Source organism: Eumetopias jubatus, unplaced genomic scaffold, assembly GCF_037043125.1.
Source record: "Eumetopias jubatus isolate StellerSeaLion01/CBP00866 unplaced genomic scaffold, mEumJub1_p1.0 scaffold_16, whole genome shotgun sequence".
In the NCBI taxonomy this organism is placed as follows: domain Eukaryota; kingdom Metazoa; phylum Chordata; class Mammalia; order Carnivora; family Otariidae; genus Eumetopias; species Eumetopias jubatus.
Genome location: NW_028274822.1, coordinates 86,688,688 through 86,708,285, shown reverse-complemented (window position 1 = coordinate 86,708,285; position 19,598 = coordinate 86,688,688). Strand labels below are relative to the sequence as shown.

General features: G+C 52.5%; 1 protein-coding gene across 2 annotated transcripts; it reads right to left on the bottom strand.

Annotated features, from left to right (window-relative positions):
* Positions 1-1,675: 1,675 nt before the first annotated feature.
* LRRC43 (leucine rich repeat containing 43) lies at positions 1,676-19,020 on the bottom strand. Of its 2 annotated transcripts, XM_088019497.1 has the most exons (14): positions 18,928-19,020; positions 17,297-17,554; positions 16,131-16,241; positions 14,586-14,725; positions 12,602-12,840; positions 11,787-11,974; positions 10,972-11,198; positions 9,162-9,303; positions 8,863-9,006; positions 8,567-8,749; positions 8,294-8,330; positions 8,128-8,172; positions 3,548-3,550; positions 1,676-1,800 (listed from the first exon to the last, which is right to left on the bottom strand). In XM_088019497.1, the coding sequence occupies exons 1-14, from the start codon at positions 19,018-19,020 to the stop codon at positions 1,676-1,678; spliced, it is 1,935 nt and encodes a 644-aa protein (XP_087875623.1). The 2 variants fall into 2 exon arrangements, with proteins under 2 accessions (XP_087875623.1, XP_087875624.1); XM_088019498.1 differs by lacking the exon at positions 3,548-3,550.
* Positions 19,021-19,598: the final 578 nt, after the last annotated feature.

Here is a 19,598-nt window from a genome sequence, read left to right as displayed (position 1 = left end):
GACCGGCCCAAGATCAAGGGCAGCAAAGCCAGGCCTCGAGCCCCTCCCCTTCACCTCAGCTGCCATGTGGTCCTTGTCCAACAGGCCTTCACTTCTACCCGGTCCGCCCGCGGTCGCCCCATCCCGGTCCCACACCGCTTCCGGCCGCCGGGGACGCGGAGGCCGCCACGACAGGCAGGGCCGCGGAGGACAGAGACCAAACAAAACCAGTCCCGACTTGAGACGGTGCTGAGAAGAAACGGAAGCAGCGTAAGGGACCGCAGCGACTGGGTTAGAGGATTCCAGCCTGTGGTGGTCCAGGAAGCGCTCCTTGATAAAGGGCATCTGAGCAAGGGCTGAACGGAGGGGCCAAACCGCAAAGACCGGGGCGGGGGGGGGGGGGCAGGAGTGCCAGGCAGCGTCACGGAGCTCCCGGAGTCGGAGCAGGCGCGACGGCTCGGCGGCCAGGAGCGTGCTGCGGCCGGAGGATGAGGGGCAGGGGGAACGGGCACAAAGGGAAGGGGAGCTCGGGCCTGAGAAGGCCCCGGTGAGGGGCGCGCGGCGGCTTGGGTTTACTGCAACCTCGGGACAGACCCACTGGAGGACTCGGCGAAGGCGGTGACAAATTACACTGCTTGAGAGGTTCCTCCTGCGGCGGCTTAGATGGTGGATCACGGAAGGGAAGGCGAAGCAGGAGACCAGCTAGGGAACGGCTGATTAGTCAAGCCCACGCCGCAGCTGGGACGCGCGCCGGGGCTGCGGCGCGGGCGAGCGGGAGGGCTTCCAGCTGCGGGCGGGGGGCCTGGGCCTGCGGCGCACCCCCCCCACGTCTGACCCAGGCCAGTTCCCCCCCCACCCCCCGGAAAGACCGCGGAGCCAGGCTCCCCACCGCTCACACTACTGTGAATCCGAATTCAGTACCCGCCCCGTGTAGGTCTCCATACGGCGAGCCCCCAGGAGCCCGGTTCTTAACCCCTCGTGGGCTTCAGCGAGGGCACGACCCCCACCCCCCGCAAGTGTGCTGCCGAGTCCCAAGGGTCTGCAATTGTTTCTGGCGGGGACAGCCGTCTCGGGTCCTGGGGGCTCGGCGACCCAACACGCCCCGGTAAGGGAAAGTGCCAAGGGCTAGTTCATTCCACGCGACAGCCTCTAACTGGCTGTTGTGGGGGCCGAAGGCCGGCGGGGTCGTCGGAGCAAAGAGCAGGGGCCCCGCGGCGGACACCCCTCCCGGTCCACGAGGCCCGGTTCCGGCCGTTCGGGCCCCGGCAGGCAAGCAGAAGCCGAGGGGCAGCAGGAGGCCGCCTAGCCCCGACGGCCCACTGGGGGAGACGACCCCGCCGCCAGACCAGCGCCCTCGCGGATGCGCGGACCCTCCGGCCCAGTGAGACGCGCCTGACCCCGCAGCGGTGGCCCCAGGCGCCCCCGGGCCCGCTCAACCCGCCCCCTGCGGACCTACCTGAGTCGGGACGCGGGGCCAGCGACAGGCGAGGAGCTCGCGCAGCCGAGCCGGGACCCGGGGCTCTAGCCTCGCACCGCCCGCTCGGCTGGGGCGGGGCTCCGGGGCGCCGCGGGACCCCTCCCACACGGGGCTTCGCGCACCGGCCGCCCCGCGCCCCCTGCCGGTTCCCCGCTCCCCGACGCGGCGGCCGCACGGACGCGGAGCCGCGGTCGTCGGAAGAGCCTTTAATCCGGCGCCCTACAGGGCGATCTCCCGGAGCGCCTCCTCGGCCGAGCGGTACTGGTTCAGCTGGATCTGCACCTCCACCGTCAGCGGCTGGGGCTGGTAGTCGCTGTCGTACGTTGGAGCCGCAGATTTTTTTTCTGAGAAATAAAAACACGAGTATGTGAGTCCCGAGAGACGAGCGGGCTGCTTCTCGGCCGCCCTGGACGGGCTCCAGGGGGAGCGCGCTTTGGGAGGCCGAGATTCCACCCTCGGGTCTTAACCGTCGGGAGGAACACAGTTAAATCGCATCTAATCAAATCCCTGAACAAGGCGCAGCTGTGTTGAGCTGCAAGCTGAACCCGCTGCTTGTGTCTTGGAGCACCGTCTTCACTTGAAAGGACACTGACAAACCGCGGTTATTCAGACGTGAATGTTTGGCAGGTTATTTTCTAAAAAGAGAATGAAGTCTGGCATTTCAGGGAAAACAACGGAAAGCATTTTGATAAATTTATAACCTCTGAGCTTTCAAGTAGAAATTAGAGTTTTGAAACACTGTATCTGCCACCATGAACCTAACAGTTTCCCAATACTCAAAGACTCTTCTGATGATATGGGTGCTGATAAAGAATGTGATTTTTGGAATGTATAATGAAATGTGTCAACAGTTGGAAGATCTGCATAACTCAGCGAACCAGTATTTTACAAATAACCAAATGCCTGATGTTACAAATTGTGCACGAGTTAAGATAGCCCTTCAAAACGCAATGTAAAAAAAAAAGGCAACGTAGACCAATGGATTTTAACATAACTGACTACGAAAAAATGCATTCACATAGATTGTTTTCACTCTGTAACAGCCTTTAAAAAACTACTAGTTGTCAAATTTGACATAATATCAAAGAAAAATACCCAGTTATTTGAAAACCTATTTTAACATATTCCCTTTTCCAGTTACATGTCCATATGAGATTGGATTTTCTTCATACACTTCAAACACTGCAACACAAGAGATTAACAGCAGAGGCAGCTATTCCAATGCAACTGTCAATTAAGCCAGACAATAAAAAGATTTGCAAAAGTGTAAAAAAAATTTGAGACCATCCTAACCCTGTGGCTTGATCATAAATCAGATGTCCGTATTTGAATGGGTGCTGAAGTCCAGCAGTGTATGTCCTTTGTTCTTTTTCAAAGCTCTTTTGGCTCTTCCAGGTCCTTTAAATTTCCATATTAAGTTCAGAATCAACTTACTGATTTCTACGAGAAAAAAAATTCCCCTAGAATTATGATTGAGATTAGGTTGAATTATAGATCAATTTCAGGAAAACCAACATCTTAACAATACTGAATTCCCTATCCGTGTACATATTTATCCCACCATTTATTTAAGTCTTTGATTTCTCTTGGCGACGTTTTGTAGTTTTCAGAATACAAGACTTCCACAACCTTAGTCAGATTTATCCCTATTTCATATTTTTCAATGCCATTGTAAAAATTCACTATGATTGTTCATTGCTAGTATATGGAAATACACTTAATTTCTTGAATACTGACCCTGTATCCTACAGCCCTGTGAAATTTAGTTTTAGAAGCTTTTCTTTTCTTTAAAAATTTATTTATTTGTGAGAGAGCAAGAGAGAGCATGAGTGGGGTGGAGGGGCAGAGGGAAAGGGAGAGCGAGAAGCAGACTCCCTACTGAGCAGGGAGCCCAATATGGGGCTCGATCCCAGGACCCCAGATCATGACCTGAGCTGAAGGCAGATGCTTAAATAACTGAGCCACTCAGGCAACCCAGAAACTTTTCTAATATAGGCATTTAGTGCTATAAATTTCTCTATGAATACTGGCTTACTTAAGTTTTACTATTTTTGACAGTTTATATTTTTATTTTCATTCAGTTCAAAATACTTTCTAAATTTCCCTTTTGATTTCTTCTTGGTCCATGGGATATTTAGATGTGTGTTATTTAGTTTCTAAAAATTGGGAGATTTTGCAAATATCTTTGTTACTGATTTCTAATTTAATTCCACTATGGTCATAGAAGATAGGGTACTTTGTATGTCTTGAATTGTTTTAAACTTAGATTTTATTTATGGCCCAGATTATGGAATATCTTGGTTCTGTGTGCACTTAAAGAATGTGTATTTTCATGTTATTGGGTGAGGTATTCTATAGATGTCAGTTACCTCAAATTGATTGGCAATGTGATTCAAGTCTCCTACATCCTTACTGATTTTCTATGTGTCCTATCAATTACTTAGGGAGGTGTATTGAAATCTCTGAATATAATTTTGTATTTGCCTATTTCTCCTTGTAGTTCTATCAGTTTTTTTTTCCTCATGTATTTTGAAGCTTGATTATTAGGTGCATACATTCTTAGGATTGTTAAATCCTCTTGGCTCCTTTATTATTATGAAATGACCCTCTTTATTTCTGGTAATATTCTTTCTCCGAAGTCTATTTTGTCTGATATTAATAGTTGCTCCTTTTTTTATTAGTGTAAGCATGAATATATTTCTCCATTTCTTAATATTTTTGTATCTTTATATCTAAAGTGGATTTCTGGTAAGCAGCATGTGGTTGGGTCTTACTTTTTTATCCAATCCGAACATCTCTGCCTTTTAATTGGGTGTTTAGACCATTTACATTTAATGTGATTATTGATATGATTGGGTTTAAGTCTACCATCTTATTATTTGTTTTCTATTTATCTCACATGTTCTGTTTCTTTTTGTTTCCACCTCCTTTTAGATTAACTGAATATCTTTATGATCCCTCTTTTCTCTCCTTTGTTGGCTTATTAGCTAGAACTTTTTGTTGTATCATTTTAGTGGTTACTTTAGCGTTTATAATAAATATCTTTAACTTACTGCAGTCTGGCTTCAAGTGATATTATACCACTTCACATAGAAATAGGAACCTTACAGTGATACGCTTCCATTTCTTTCCTTACTCCCAACCCTAGCCTTTTTGCTATTGTTATACATTCTACTGGTATTATAACCACTGCAATATATTTTTTCATTAAACACTTAACAATCATTTAAACATACTTAAATAATAAGAAAGGAGTCTTAATATTTAACCACAGTTTCCATTTCCAGTGTTCTTGATTTCTTTGTGCAGACCCAGATCCATCTAGTATTTTCTTCTGCTTAAAGGACTTCTTTGAACATTTCTTGTAATACAAGTACGCTGGTGATACATTCTTTCAGCATGTGTATGTCTAGAAAAGTGTTCAGTTCACTTCTGTTTTTGGAAGATATTTTTGTTAGGTAAAGAATTTTAAGTTGATAGTTATTTTTCTTTGAGGGTTTAAGAAGTCTTTCACTGTCTTCTATTTGGCATTTTCCTGATGATAAGACTGCTGTCATCTTTATCTTCGTTCCTCTGTCTTTATCACTGATTTTAAGCCGTTTTATTATTATCTAGCTTAGTTCAGTTTTCTTCATGCTTCTTGTGTTCTGAGTTCACTGAACTTTTTGGATTGGTTTATTTACCATTTTCATCTAACTTGGAAATGTTTCAGCAATTACTTCTTCAGATATTCTCTCTGCCTACGCCCACTGTCCTTTGGGGACTCCAACTATATGGACATCAGTTCCTTTGAATTTGTCTCAAAATTCACCAATGCTCTGTTCATTTTTTCCAGCCATTTTTCTGACTTTAATTGTGGATAGTCTCTACTGCTTCCAGTTTACTAATCTTTTTTTCTAAATTGTCTAATATGCCATTAATCCCAGTAAATGTATTTTTAATGTGACATGGTAGTTTTCATCCCTAAAAGTTTGGCTTATAGTCCTACATACCACCATCTTTCCTTTAGCTTCTTAGATATATGGAATATAATTATAATTGCTTTAATGTCCTTGTCTACTAATTCTAACATGTATGTCATTTCTGAGTCAGTTATGATTGATAAATTCTCATTATATATTAAATTTTCTGCTTTTTTTTGCATGTCTGATTTTTTTTTTTTTATTGGATGGCATATGTGAATTTTACTTTGGGTGCTATTTTTTTTTTAAGATTTTATTTATTTACTTGAGAGAGAGAGAATGAGAGATAGAGAGCATGAGAGGGAAGAGGGTCAGAGGGAGAAGCAGGCTCCCCGCTGAGCAGGGAGCCCGATGTGGGACTCGATCCCAGGACTCCAGGATCATGACCTGAGCAGAAGGCAGTCACTTAAACCAACTGAGCCACCAGGTGCCCCAGGTGCTATTTTTTTTTTAAAGATTTTATTTATTTTGGAGAGAGGGAGTGCGTGCGAGTGGGGGGAGGGGCAGAGGGAAAGGGAGAGGAGACTCTCGAGCAGACTTCATGCTAAGCACAGAGCCCAACGTGGGGCTTGATCTCACGACCCCGAGATCATGACCGGAGCTGAAATCAAGAGTCTGATGCTTAACAGACTGAGCTACCCAGGTGCCCCACCTTGCGTGCTATTTTTGTATTCCTTACGATATCTTTGAATTTTGCGTTAGGACATGGTTAAATGTGATCCTTCCAGGTCTTGTCCCTTCCTGCTCAAAATTTGTAGAGTACCCCAGGGTACTGGGCTCAATCCTTTTCTCTGTCAACATAAGCACACATATTTTCATGGTTTTAAATACCATCTATAAGCTGATTCATTCATTCAATCAATGCTGATGGCCTACTATGAGCCTACTATGCTGGGGACTGGGGATTGTATGACTTTAAAGAATGCAGGGGCAGCCCCCCCCACACACACTTGTAGTTTCAGTGTAGTGGACAAAATAAAAATAAAACAATTACATGGATTCATATCTCTATAGTTTGCACAGTGCTGAGTACTATAGATGAAAACACTGGATTCAGGACGCCTGGGTGGCTCAGTTGGTTAGGCATCTGCCTTCAGCTCAGGTCATGATACCAGGGTCCTGAGATCAAGTCCCTCATAGGGCTCCTTGCTCCGTGGGGAGACTGCTTCTCCCTCTACCTGCTGCTCCCCCTTCTTGTGCTCTCTCTCTCTCTGACAAATAAATAAAATCCCTTAAAAACAAAACAAAACAAAACAAAAAACCAAAACCCACAGAATGCTATGAAGAAAACAAGGGAGCCCACCCTAATCCAGAGGATCAGCTTCCCTGAAGAAGGCAACTAAAGCTGAGATCTGGCAGATGGAGTAGCTGAGTAAACAGTAGCGGATAAAGTATGCCAAGCAGAACTCTCGGGGGCTTATAGAACATGGAAATCTGGATTTTGTGATGCAGCCAGTAGGAAGTCATGGAAGAAATTCCAACAGGGGAGTGACTCAGCCGGACTTGCAAACATGATCGCCCTGGCTGCCGCGGGGGAGCCTACAGAGTGGCCATGTGGGAGGAAGGAGGTGCAGCAAGGTGGCAATGGTGGTTGTCTGGGGTGGTGGCAGAGGAGATGGAGAAGGCATCAGGAGACAAGGGGCAAGAGAGGGAAAGGCTTCTTGGATGCTCCATACACTTCAACTTCACGGGTGCAAAACCAAGCCCAGCCCCGGATGCAGCTTTGCAGGCCCCGGGCAGAAGCCTCTCCTGCCCGCCCTGACCCCCAGTCACTGTCAGACCTGTCCCCTGCACACCACCTCTGCCGTCCATTTCCACATCAGGCCCTTAGCACTTCTTGCCTATACGTTGTTCAAACACTATGTGGCCTTCTGTGACTGGCTTCTTTCCTCGCCATCATGTTTTCAAGGCTCCTCAGGCTATACACATGTCGCGCTTTGTTCCTTTTTAGCTGCCGAGGAATCCCCGTTGTGTGGAAATGCCACATCCGGGCATTCATCCACTGATGGGCCTTGGGCCGTTTGCACTTTCCGGCTGTCGGGAACAGTGTTGCCTCGACCTGGTCTTAACACTTAGCAGCAGCCTCCCAGCCGGTCCCCTGTCTCCTATCGCTCCTTCCAAGCCAGCCAGTTCTTTCTACAGCTCAGATCTAAAGCTGACCTATTGCAGACACTCCAGTGACTGCCCCCTGTTCACAGAACAAGCCCAGACTCCTCGTTGGGCAAATAGGACCAGTGACCTGAAACAGGCACCAGACTGCTGGGCCAGAAGGACCCTGGGCCGGGCCCAACTCAGCCCCCTCTCCCGCCTCACCTGCCTCCTACCCCAGGCTGCCTCTCCTGCCCTTAGCATGACCTGCAGCAGCTGCTCTTGTCTCAGGGATGCAGGAAAGAGGGAGGGTTGGGTCCGTAGGGTGGGCATCGCCTTCCCGCTGCCCAGAAGACAGGATTCTCTGTCCTTCCATTTCTTTGGTCCCAAATCAGGCTGATCCTTCCCCAGGTCCTGCTACGGTCTGAATGTTTGTGTCCCTGCAAAATTTACACGTTGAAATCCTAACCCCCAGAAGTGATAGTATTAGGGGATGGGGCCTTGGAAGGTGACGAGGTCGTGAGGGTAGAGCCTCATGAGTGGGATTAGTATCCTTACAAAAGAAGCTCCAGAGGACGCAGCAAGAAGGGGCTGGCTACGAGCCAGGAAGAGGGCCCTTACCTAACGACGCTGCCACCTTGGTCTTGGACTTCCCAGCCTCCGGAGCTGCGAGAAGTAAATGTCTGTTGTTTATAAGCCCCCCAGGCTGTGGCTTGTTATCGCAGTGGGAACAGACTAAGGTCCTCAGGAACGTTCCCCGCTCTCGGTTACCATCATTAGCTCTTACCCTTTTTAGCTTTCTTGTTCTTGTTCTTCTTTGCGTCCTGAGAGAAAGAACCAGGACAAGAGAGGCTTACTGGAGTTGGGGGATACTGGGGCAGGGGGAGCTGCAGGTCCCGCCAGGGGCCCAGGAAAAGGGGGCAGGTCTCCCAGGGAGGAGCGGGCCTGACCTGCCCACTGGCCGGGCTCCTCGCACCTGAGAAGGCTGCCCACGGCGCGGGGCCCATAAAGCTGGGAGCTGGGCAGCACATGGCCGAAGGAGAGGCCCTCCCCGCCGTACCCTGAGAAAGGTCAGCCTGTCAGTTTCCAGGGTGCGGATCACCCCGAAGTTGCACACTTCGGACACCAGTGGCTCCCCGACCAGCAGGGCCTCCAGGGCCACGAAGCCGCTGCCCAGCACCCGCAGGATGGGCGGGTCCTGGCGGAGCTCCTTAGGAAGCTCCTTCTTCTTGGACGCCTTCTGCTCCTGTGGGGAGAGGAGCGGAGAGTGGATGTGGCCCCGGCAGGGACGGGGCCCAGAGCGCCCCCCGCCGCCACGACCGCCCGGGGCACCTGGCAGCCCAGCCCAGCCGGTACCTTGGGCGCCGTCTCTTTCTCCCCTTTCCCGTCCTTCCCCTTCTTCTCTTTGTCCTTCTTCCCCTTCTTGTCCTTCTCCCCTTTTGCTTTCTTGTCAGGCAACACAGTGTCGACAGGCAGAGGCACCAGAGGCCAGGAGAGAGTCTAGGGGACGGCGAGGTGGCCGCGAGTGACGGCAGGCCCGGCTGGGGGCTGGCTGGGATCTTGCTGGAAAGGCGCTGAGGCCTCGCCAACAAGGCAGCAGGGCCCCCAGTGATGCCCTGACAGGAGCCCAGAAGATGGGACCCCTGGTCACCCACCTTCTCCTCCACGATGGTCACGGTGGTCCCCGCCAGCAGGAAGGCCTTGAGGGGCACCAGGTCCCTGAGCATGTGCTGCATCTTGTAGTTGCAGGGGATGACATCAGTCCAGGGCTTGCGGACGGTGCTGAAGAGAACTGTCCTGGGGGGGGGGGCGGGGCAGAGGAAGACAGGGGGCCGTCACCCGGGAGGCCGTGGCCGGGGACCAGGGCGAGGCCTGTGAGGAGCCGTGCGCACAGCGTGGCCACACAGGATTACTGCCCGATGCCATTTACAGAAAGGTCGAAGAGAGGCTCACGAGTTCACGGTGTTAGTTGAGTTGACAGTGACCCTCAAGAAGGAGGGAGGGGCCTAAGGAGTCTTCGGAGGTTCTGGTATGTTGTTTCTTGTCAAGGGCAGTGGTTGCCTGGGGGCCCTCGTCATTTGGCTGTAAGGTGGATACTTCCGGATATGTGGGTTACATTTGAATCATTTATTTTTTAATAAAATAATAGAACAGGTCTGTGTGTCCACAGCCACATGCAGAATCCGCACATTTCGAACTGAGACACAGAATATGAGTTCATTTCTTGAGAAAAAAAATTACGGGAGTATATACGTTCGTATATATGACTGTGTAAGAAGAAACAGGGAACTACATGCACAAAGCTATTCAGAGTAATTCATTCTGGGGCGCCTGGCCGGCTCAGTCGGCAGAGGATGCAGCTCTTGATCTTGGGAGTCCTGAGTTCAAGCCTTACATTGGGCGTAGAGCCTACTTAAAGTAGATAAATAAATAAAAGAGTAATTCATTCTATGGGGTGAGTTCGACAGATGCAGGAGGAGAGATTTTTATTTTCTAATCGACATATTTTTTAAGGCAGAATCATTTGTGGTTTTATTGTGTGGTTACTATTTCCAAAAACTCCACAACAACAACCACAAGGCTGGGGTTGACCAGGGAGCCTGGCTCGGGGCTGGCTGGGGGCTCCCCCTCTTCTGACAGCTGGGGTAGCCGCCTCCCTCGTTCTGTCACCCACGGGAACTCAGCACAGGGGCCCACAGCAGCCCCCTCAGAGTCTCCACAAGCCTGTATCATTTACCCTCAGTGGAGGTTAAATAATTTAAAAAAAAAATAACAATTTAGCTTCAGGAGAAACTCGCTTTCCCAGTTCCTTGAGGGCATCGGCAGCAAAATCTGTGTGGGGCGAAAGCTCAGTTCATTAGAACTCAGTCGCAAATTCTGTTTTCGGGGCTCTGGCCGTCAGAAGAATCAAGTAACAACACCAGCTGATAGCAGGAATTTGCAAAAAAAAAATAAAATAAACCCAAACCAGGCTCCCTGTTTTGAAATGTGTTAACAAATCAGTTAACGGAGCTTCAAGACTCAATGAGAAGTGACTCTAAATTCTTGTAAAATTCTTCATCATCGAGAAAGATTCTTTGTCAAATAAGACACAACATGTGATAGGCACGAGGCCCGGGAGGTGGGTCTTCGGAGGGTGAGAAAACACCTGCTGCTCAGGCTGCGAGATCCACACCACGTGTCAGACGCCAGAATAAACTCCAGAAGAATTAAAAAGTTAAACCAAGGAGCTTTTCAACTCTGAGGACGGAGGGAAAGGGCTGTCCCTCTCTCACCTCTGCGGTGACTAACGAAAGCCCAGCATTCAGAACACCTGAGCGTGCAGGGAAAGAAGGCGCAGCTGCGCTCTGGTGAGGGGGTGCTCCCGGGGCCTCGACCACTGAACCCAGCCGCACCTGCGCGGCCACCGGCCCAGAGGGTCCCCCGGGCACCCAGGCCCTGCTCCCGCGCGGCCTCCGTCCTTACCCTGGGGAGGGGCAGAGCCGGGGATCTATTCGCGGCCGCAACTTGGCCAGCTCCTCGGGGGAGTCGGTCACCCTGGGCAAGGGCCCCGACCCGCCCGAGGCCACCGAACCCTCCAGCTCTCCCGACTGGGTGGACAGCCCGGACTCTAGCGAGTCTTCAGCCTCCTCGAAGACCTCTTCGGGAACGTCCTCGCCCAGCTCTTCCATGCCGGGCGACGGCTTGACGATCTGCGGGAGAGAGCCAGACACCCGCGCCGGGCGCTGTGCGCAGGGTTCTCCTCGCGCGCAGCGCGCATGTGCGTGAACAGGCGCCCGTGCCGCGGTGAACTCGAAGCATCAACCAACACACGGGCTTGGGCAGGAAGTTTAAAAAAAAAAAAAAAGCCCATCTTGGCCCTTCTGAGAGGTCTATGATAGGAGTAAGAACAGTGACAATTTCTGCAGGAGTTAGGGTGTCCCCCATCTCTCCTGGTTGGATGATACCCTCGGGTCTGCTTTCAATGAGAAGGGCGATGCAAGAGGAGGGGAGAAGCATGGGGTGGGGAGCAACCAGCTGGTTGTAAATGTTGCTCTCTTGTGAGGCCGTTTGCTCGGATTTCAAGGGCAAAGGAAGGAGGTGAACACAGGTGAGTAACTGGAGCTGCAAGAAAGGGGCTGAATAGAGCCGCTTCCCTTCTCAGAGTAGGGTGTGAACCAGAAAGCTCCAAGTAAAGGGGTTTTTCTGGGCCCCAAGAAGCGGTTCTGCCTGCACAGGAGACCCTGGGGGAGTACAGCGCATGCGCCCCAGCTCCCGGGAGCAGCCCGCGGGGCACAAACCTCAGCCAGCACGCCACCGTAATCACTTCCTTCTCCTTCTTCGTCTTCCACAAAATCGTAGGTCACGTAGTAGCTGTAAGTGATAAAAGGGCCTTGAGGCCCCGGCTCCGGGTCCAGGATAGAGGTGTCCAGAACGCCCTTGACATTTCCAATAGTCACCACGAGTTGGGCCTCACGGGCCAAGAGGTCTGCAAGGGGAGGGGGCAGAAGTGAGGGGGACAGCAGGGGAGGGCAGGCCCAGCTGGTTCCCTGCAGGCGGGGCTGAGCCTCGAAGTTCGCAGACTTGGGTTCAAATCCCAGTTCTGCAAAGTTCAAACACAGTGATCTGGAGTAAGTCCCTTTTTGGTAAGATACCGCCCTTAAGCGGGTTTTCCGGATTTGTATATAATGTGAATGATAGTAGCTGCCTTTGCAGGATGCTTACAGATGAGGAATCGATGTTACCTTAGCACAGCCTGGTATACAGGAAGCTCTGATTACCAATGCTCCGTCACCCCGACCTTGAGAAGGCTCTGATGCAGCTTGTGGCATGGGCCACCAGGGGGTGATCTCAAACCATCACAAAAGTAAAGAAATTGATTGAAAGAATGTTTCCTGTTGGCCTAGGATGGTCTCAGCCTCCTTACCACTTCTGCCCCCAAATCCCAATTACAGGGATCAAAAATCTGGGAGAGAACTGTGACCAAGAAGGTAAGCTACCCCTGACTAACTGGGGAGCTGCCGGGACAGGCCACCCAGTTCGATGGTGGGCCGGTGAGCAGAGGCTTGGGGGGTCAGACGCCAGCCCCTCCCCACTTGCCCATCCGCTCCCTCACCCCCACTGTGGCTGAGCCCCCGGAACTGATGCTTCTCACTGGGAGACACGGTGATGTCGTCCAGCACGCAGAGCCCAGACAGGCTGTCGATGGTGAAGCCTCGGTAGTAGGGCACCAGGGCCAGGGGGTTCCCTTGCAGCACGAGCAGCCGCAGGTGTGGGAGGGTGCTGAGGCTGGCGATCATGCCCTGCAGGTCCGTCAGGTCGTTGAAGCTCAGGTCCAGAGAGACGAGGTTGGGCCTCGAAGGGGAGCAGGGCCATCCAGGAGTCAGAGGCAGGGTGAGCGTGGGGATGGGGACAGGCAGCTGTGGTCACACACCGGGCCCGCCCTGCTCAACACCCCCCAGCACCCCATGTCCAGGACAGACAGCAGGCCCGTGCTGAGGGCGGGATAGGAGCCCCACTCCCGACTCCCAAGTTAGCTGCCCTTGACTCAAGTTTGCCCCGCTGTTGAGAAGCCCTCTTGGTTGTACTGCCCCCCTCCCCATGACACTGCCATCCTCAGTGTGACATAGAGATGGCCCTGGCCACTTCCTGCCTGCAATGACTTCCATTTACACAGATCTCTTCTTCTCAGTTCAACTCTTGGTACCGCCCACAGAGCCTGATACAGCATTGTGCATCTAGAAGGTTCTCAACAAAGACTGACAGTGGCAAGGAAGACAGAAGGAAGCCACGTGGGGAGGAGCCGTGGGTAGGGTAAGAGGGGCCAGTAAATATGGGGACCTGGGAAGAGGGTGCGTGAAACTTGAGGGGTCCAGAAGCTGGAGGACGCCTTCCAAAGGCCCCACTGGCTCATGGTCATAGGAAGCCCTGTGATTCATGTCTTGGGGGCACATGAGTGAAGAACATGCCAGTGAGGACAAAGGACGTGCCCTCCATCCCAGTCTGGAGGAAAGGGCCAGGAAGGGGGGCACGGGTGCTCTCCCCACTGCACAGAGCAAACTGGTACCAGCTCTGATACGGCTGCAAGAACGCAAGGGGCACGTCATCAGCACATCATACCCTCCGGTCCCCAGCGGACTGAACTTGGGCACCTCCCCTCCCCTCCTGCCCTGCTTTCCCAGCCCCAGGCAGCCCGTGATGTGAGGCTGGCTAGCCAGTCAACGGGAAACACACGAGAAACACATCTCATGAGGTCAGCCCATGGACCTTATCCAATGTCAGCCTTCAAGAAGACTGGGGGTGGGGGGGCGCCTGGGTGGCTCAGTCGTTAAGCGTCTGCCTTCGGCTCAGGTCATGATCCCAGGGTCCTGGATCGATCCCCGCATCGGGCTCCCTGCTCTGTGGGAAGCCTGCTTCTTCCCCTCCCACTCCCCCTGCTTGTGTTCCCTCTCTCGCTGTGTCTCTCTCTGTCAAATAAATAAATAAGTAAGTAAGTAAGTAAGTAAGTAAGTAAGTAAGTAAGTAAAAAAAATCTTTAAAAAAAGAAGACTGGGAAGACATCAGCAAAACCGATCCATGAGCAGGGTAGCCTCCTTTGTGAATTTCAAGGCAGTGAAAGACAGAGGTTTCACTTAACGTGTTTTGATGAAACTCACACCCGGCATGAAGCAGGTTACCTCGGTTTAGAGGAAGTATGTTTTCCAAATAAAAAATCAGAACACACGGTACTCTGGCCATGGCATGAGTCTACAGACTTTGGGTGGTTACAACCGGTGTGGGGGTCTCCTGGCAGCTAGTGGGTGGAGGCCAGGGATGCCGCATGAGACAGCCCCACAACCGACCGTTGCCCACTCCGAAGTCAGCAACCCCACTCTAAAAGCTTCAGAGTGAAAGGTCTGACCCACTCCCGCTACCTCTTGTAATCCTTCCCTGGGCTGCAGTGGGAGGTTTTGCTTATTCAGTCAGAGACATGAATCCTAGGTCTGGGGCTGACAGCCAACCAGTAGTTATAGAAAAGAGCAAAGCTGAGTGCTGAAGGCACCACCCAAACCTAAGGCTTAAGCCCTTCTCTCTCTTTCCATCCCGGGCTCTCGAGTTACCAGTGATCCGCGGTGACATACAGACTTTGCAAGGGGCCCAGAAGCTTGTTGTGACCCAACCCCAAGTGCTGGAGAAAAGGGGGCGGGTTAGTGCACAGACACTCCAGGCTGCTGATCTTGTTGCCGTAGAGCTCCAGCACCTGGGAGGAGCAGAAAGAACGGGGCCTGTGAGTCCATCTGTCCTCCCTCCCTCCTCCCTGAGAAACAGCGGGTGGAACGGGGAAGTTCTCATATCCGGTTGCCCTGTGCCCACCTGGGCTCCCTTTAAAATATGGGGAAAAGGGGCGCCTGGGTGGCTCAGTCGGTTAAGTGTCTGCATTTGGCTCAGGTCGTGATCCTGGGGTCCCGGGATCGAGCCCCGCATTGTGCTCCTGGCTCAGCGGGAGCCTGCTTCTCCCTCTCCCCTCTCATGCTCTCTCTCACTCACTCTCTCAAAATAAATTAAAAAATAAAATAAAATAAAATAAAATATGGGGAACAAATATTTCTGCAGCAGGTGTTGGAAAGTTTCTTTTCCTTTTGTGAAGGACACATGGGAGGGGGTGGTGGAGTGGATGGGACAGGCATAGCATTTTGGCAACTGCCCAACCCATGGCAGCCTGTCTTTGGGAAAGCCAAAGGGCCCCTGGCTGGAGTAAGGACTCACTGGAGGATAACAGAGCATTCTTGGATTTCTGCTCCAAGGCCTCACCTGGTTTCTTCCTAGGCCTGGCACTGAGCCATAGTTCTGAGTCCCTTCTGCCACGAAATCTATGGATTTCCACATTTAATTTAAAATTGAGACCATTTTGGTTGGTTCAGCAGAAAACTCATAATAAAGCCCAGGCCAGCTTTTCTTAAAATGATTTTTCTTTTATTGTGGCAAAATATTTATGATTTGCCATTTTCCCTACTTGTAAGTGTACAGTTCAGTGGCGTTATGTGGGGTCCCATCATCATGCAGCCAACATCATCACTCCTATTTCTGAAAGTTTTCATCACCCCAGATGGACACTCTGTGCCCATCACAGTGGGTACCCGTCGTGTGCCGCAGTGACTCCCCACCGCCCTCACCCCTGCCCTAGTAACCTCTGCTCTGCTTCTGGTCCCCGTGGATTTGCCTCTCCTAGATATTTCGTGCAAGCGGAATCACCTAATGTGTGGCCTTTTGGGTCTGGCCTCTTTCATTCAGCATCATGTTTTCAAGTTTCATCCATGCTGTGGCATGAATCATTCCTTTTCTGACTGAGCAACATCCCACGGTATGGAGAGACCACACTGTGTTTACCCACTCATCTGTTGATGGACATTTGGGGCCCACTTTTGGCTACAAGAATCTCAGTCCCCGCCTTCAATTCTCCGGGGCATATGCCTAGAGATGGCATTGCTGGGTCACACAGAAATTCTACTTTTTTGAGGACTCTGGCCTCCCCTTCTGAAGCCTGGGGCTGGTACCCTTGGCATACAGCCACACTGGCTAAAGCGTCGGGTGGCAGGACAAGGCAAGGGCAGGGTCTCTGGGCTGTGCCAGCACAAAGATGCTACAGGGAGCCTGGGCTCCTTTACCTTGAGGGTTGGGGGCAGGTTGATGGCATCGATCTCCTTGATTTGATTGGCACTCAGTACCAACTCTTCAAGTTTCTGAAATTTCAGGAGACCTTTATCCACCAGGCTCACCTGGAAGGGAAGCGGGCAGGAAGCTAGGCACTCTCGTGGGCGAGGCAGCTGTGGAGCAGAAATGGGGTCCACAGGAGGACAGCGACAGCCCCTTCCCCTCCTGAGGGAGTCACGTTGCACACGCCAAACTCCGTCCTCTCCCTCACCGACCTCCTGAACGGCTCTCCTGCACCTCCCACCAGGATCCCTGCGCCTCGACCCCAGAGGGGATCTCTCACCTCTTTGCCCTCACCCTGCCCCCCAGAGGTGTTGTCCAACTTCCAGCTCAGTGTCCTGTGTCCCCTGTTGGACTGTGAGCTCCCAAGGGCAGGGATGCCATGTTCTTTGCTGTCTACCCCTGGGCCACTGTGGACCCCGAGGCTGTAAGGAATTGCTAGCTGACGCCCAGCAGGGTCAGACCCAAAGTTCAGGGGTCCATCTGTGAATCTTCAGGTGTCTGTGGCCTCAAAGACATTAGGGCCCTTCCTGGTGACTGTGCCAGTCTGCCCAGGTTTGAGGGGTTCCTAGGACATGAAGCTTTCAGGGCGGACGCCGGGAAGGTCCCAGGACATTGGTAGGAGTGGCTCTCACTCCTCATGCCTGGTACTGTGTAAGTTCACAGTTTCTCTGGGGAAGGAGAAGGAAAGGTAGGAAGGCTGAGGTTGCAGTTTGGGGCTCTGTTATTTGGTAGCAGCGAAGAAGGTTTTTTCATAACAGAAACTAATACGGTACCATGCCAACCCTCCCTAACCCCGGGTCCCCACAGTTTAAGTAAAACCAATACAGACACTTTAAACATCTCTTCTAGGACCCAGGAGGGCCGACTGCAGGGTGCACCAGAAGTCAGCTATACAAGACACACCCGGATGACCCACCCCCCCGCCCCGGGGGGCGAAGAAAGAAGACACCAACAAATGAGCAGCTGGCCCTGCTTGGTGGGGGGCTGGTGAAATCAGTTCGGGGGGGGCACAGCTACCTTCCCATCCTTCCTCCCACTTAACACTGAGGACCCACCACTAAGGACTGTACGGTTCTGTAAGGCGACTGGCCTCCCCAGCAGCAACTCCCGCTCTTACCTGCTTGTCCACCACCCGTAGGGACCTGAAGTAGGAGTAGAAGAAGGTGTCTTTGAGCATCAGGGGATTCTGGATGGCCAGTTCTCTCAGAAAATGGTCCTCTGCACTGGAGCCCTCCAGCAGAGCCCAGGGTGAGTGGGGGCTGCGGACCAGGCCCAGCAGCGCCTCCACGGTCTCCTCCCCAGGGTTCACGGCCTCCTCTCTGGGGACCAGCTCCTTCCATGTTCTCCAAGTTCGAGGAAGAAAGCGTGACTTATTCTGCAGCGGTAGAGGTGGAGAATTTCGCTCCTCAGTCACTCAGCCCCTCGCAAGGATTCGAGACTCCCCAAATAGAACAGATCGTAAGATAGGACAATCAGGGACAAAGAGTTTAGACGTTTAGACGGTGAGTAATCAATAATTTTGACTGACTATTAGCCACGGATAGAACTACAGACCGAGAACTACATTCCTGCCTTTAAGAGTTCACTCAAGTTGGGAACCTTGAAGAAGCAGGTGAAAGCAACCAAACATTTCAGAAGGATTTATGTGCTAGAAGCTAGGAGGTGCGAAAGGCCCTCTGGGGGATGTATTAACCAAGGAAAGGTCTTTGAGGACGAAGTGGCAAGGCTGGAAAGGTGAATTTAGAATTGAGATGCCAGTGGATGATGAAACGATGAGTCCCAGAGTTGACTTTCTCCCAGCCCTTCCTCCAGGAGACTCCTGAGAGACATCGGTGAAACCCCAAAGCTCTGCATGGATGCCAGGCACACACAGGAGATGTGCAACAAAGTTTGTTGATGAAACAAACAAATGAATTAGTTCCTTGATTGGTGTCTCAGTGTTCTCCTCTATGAAGATGGGAACACTGATCTCCCCTTAGCCCCTTACCAGTGTGGGGGGCGCCAGCTTTTCAGCAAGTGGGAGGGAAACATTCCAGACCCCCAAGATACTCCTGTGCACATCTGAGGGGCGGCAGGTTGTCATTGTCATGCTCCTCATCCCTAGCAGGAGCACCTAGCTGATTGGGGGTGGGGGGAGACGCAACTGCTCTAGCCCTCCTGAGCCACCACCTGCTCCCCAGGGAGAAGCCTTGGAAGGGAAGTGTTTCTGGCCTTAGAGACAAGGAGACAGGGAGGGAGGAAGCCCCTTCTCCCAGACCCACCAGCCTATGCAGGCCTCAGAACAGGGTCTGCTCAGGACCGGGTGGCCCTGGGCCTGGGGGCTCTCGCTATGTGAGATCTGGGGCATCTGAAGGTCAGGAAGCTCTTTGCCCAGGCAAAGGCTCTTCACCCCAAAAGGGGCCTGGTGTCTTTAACAGATTGAGAAGCCCTACCCCAGGTCAGCCTGATGTGCTCAGGATGGGGGTCCTGCCCTCCTCTCTGGGTCAGGCCCACAGACGGGGTGGGGGAGGGGCGCTGCGGCGGAGCCATCCCGTCGGCCCCAGCAGTGTCCCAGCCCCCACCCCAGGTCAGCCCGCTCCCTAAATGTCCAGGTCCAACCCCCATCCCCCGGCTTCTCCAGATCAGCCACATCCTGCGGCTGGCGGCCCCTCGGCCCCGCCCCACCCCACCCGCCCCTGGTCAGTCCCGTCCGTCCCCCAGATCCCCGAGTCCCTCGTCGGGCCGCCCCCCGCCCGCCGGCGCCCGCACCCAGCTGCCGGTGCCGCACGGGAATTCGCGCAGACACAAGTGTCTCAGGTGCTCCCGGACCGCGGCGCTCAGGGTCGCGCCCGGCTTCTCCATGGCCGCGCGACACCCTGCCTGGCCGGTTGCTAGGCAACCGCCGGGACACACGCGCATGCGCGCCAGTGCCGAGCGCGTGCTCTTCCCCGCGGGGCGCGCGGCACGCAGGCGCTCCCGAACCCCACGACTAGCCGGTGTCTGCGGACTTTTCCGACCGGGAATCCGAGACCTTGACTCAGGCGGGGACGACCTGGGTTTTCTCTTCTGACCGATCTGTAGTCGCAGCTGTAAAAAAGCCGGGAAGGGGAGGGGGGGGAGCTGTAACGGCTGCAACTCCTAGTAGGTGCCGAGCGCTTCTCATATGAAAAAAGTGCCAATTATCATGCCCATTTGACAGATCTAGAAAGGAGAAATGAGCCCAAGGTCAAACAATCTCAGGATTCTAACCAGTGGATTCCAATGTGGATCTCTTTAACCCCTGAGTCACGGGCTTTAATCACTGCAAATATAATTTGCAGTGATTTTAGCACCAAGATCCCATTTAGCCTGAAGCAATCGCATTCATCTCTCCATTCTCAGGGCATCTAGCATCTAGTCTACTGCTGGCTAAACAGTAAGGGCTCCTGGGCACAGGTGTG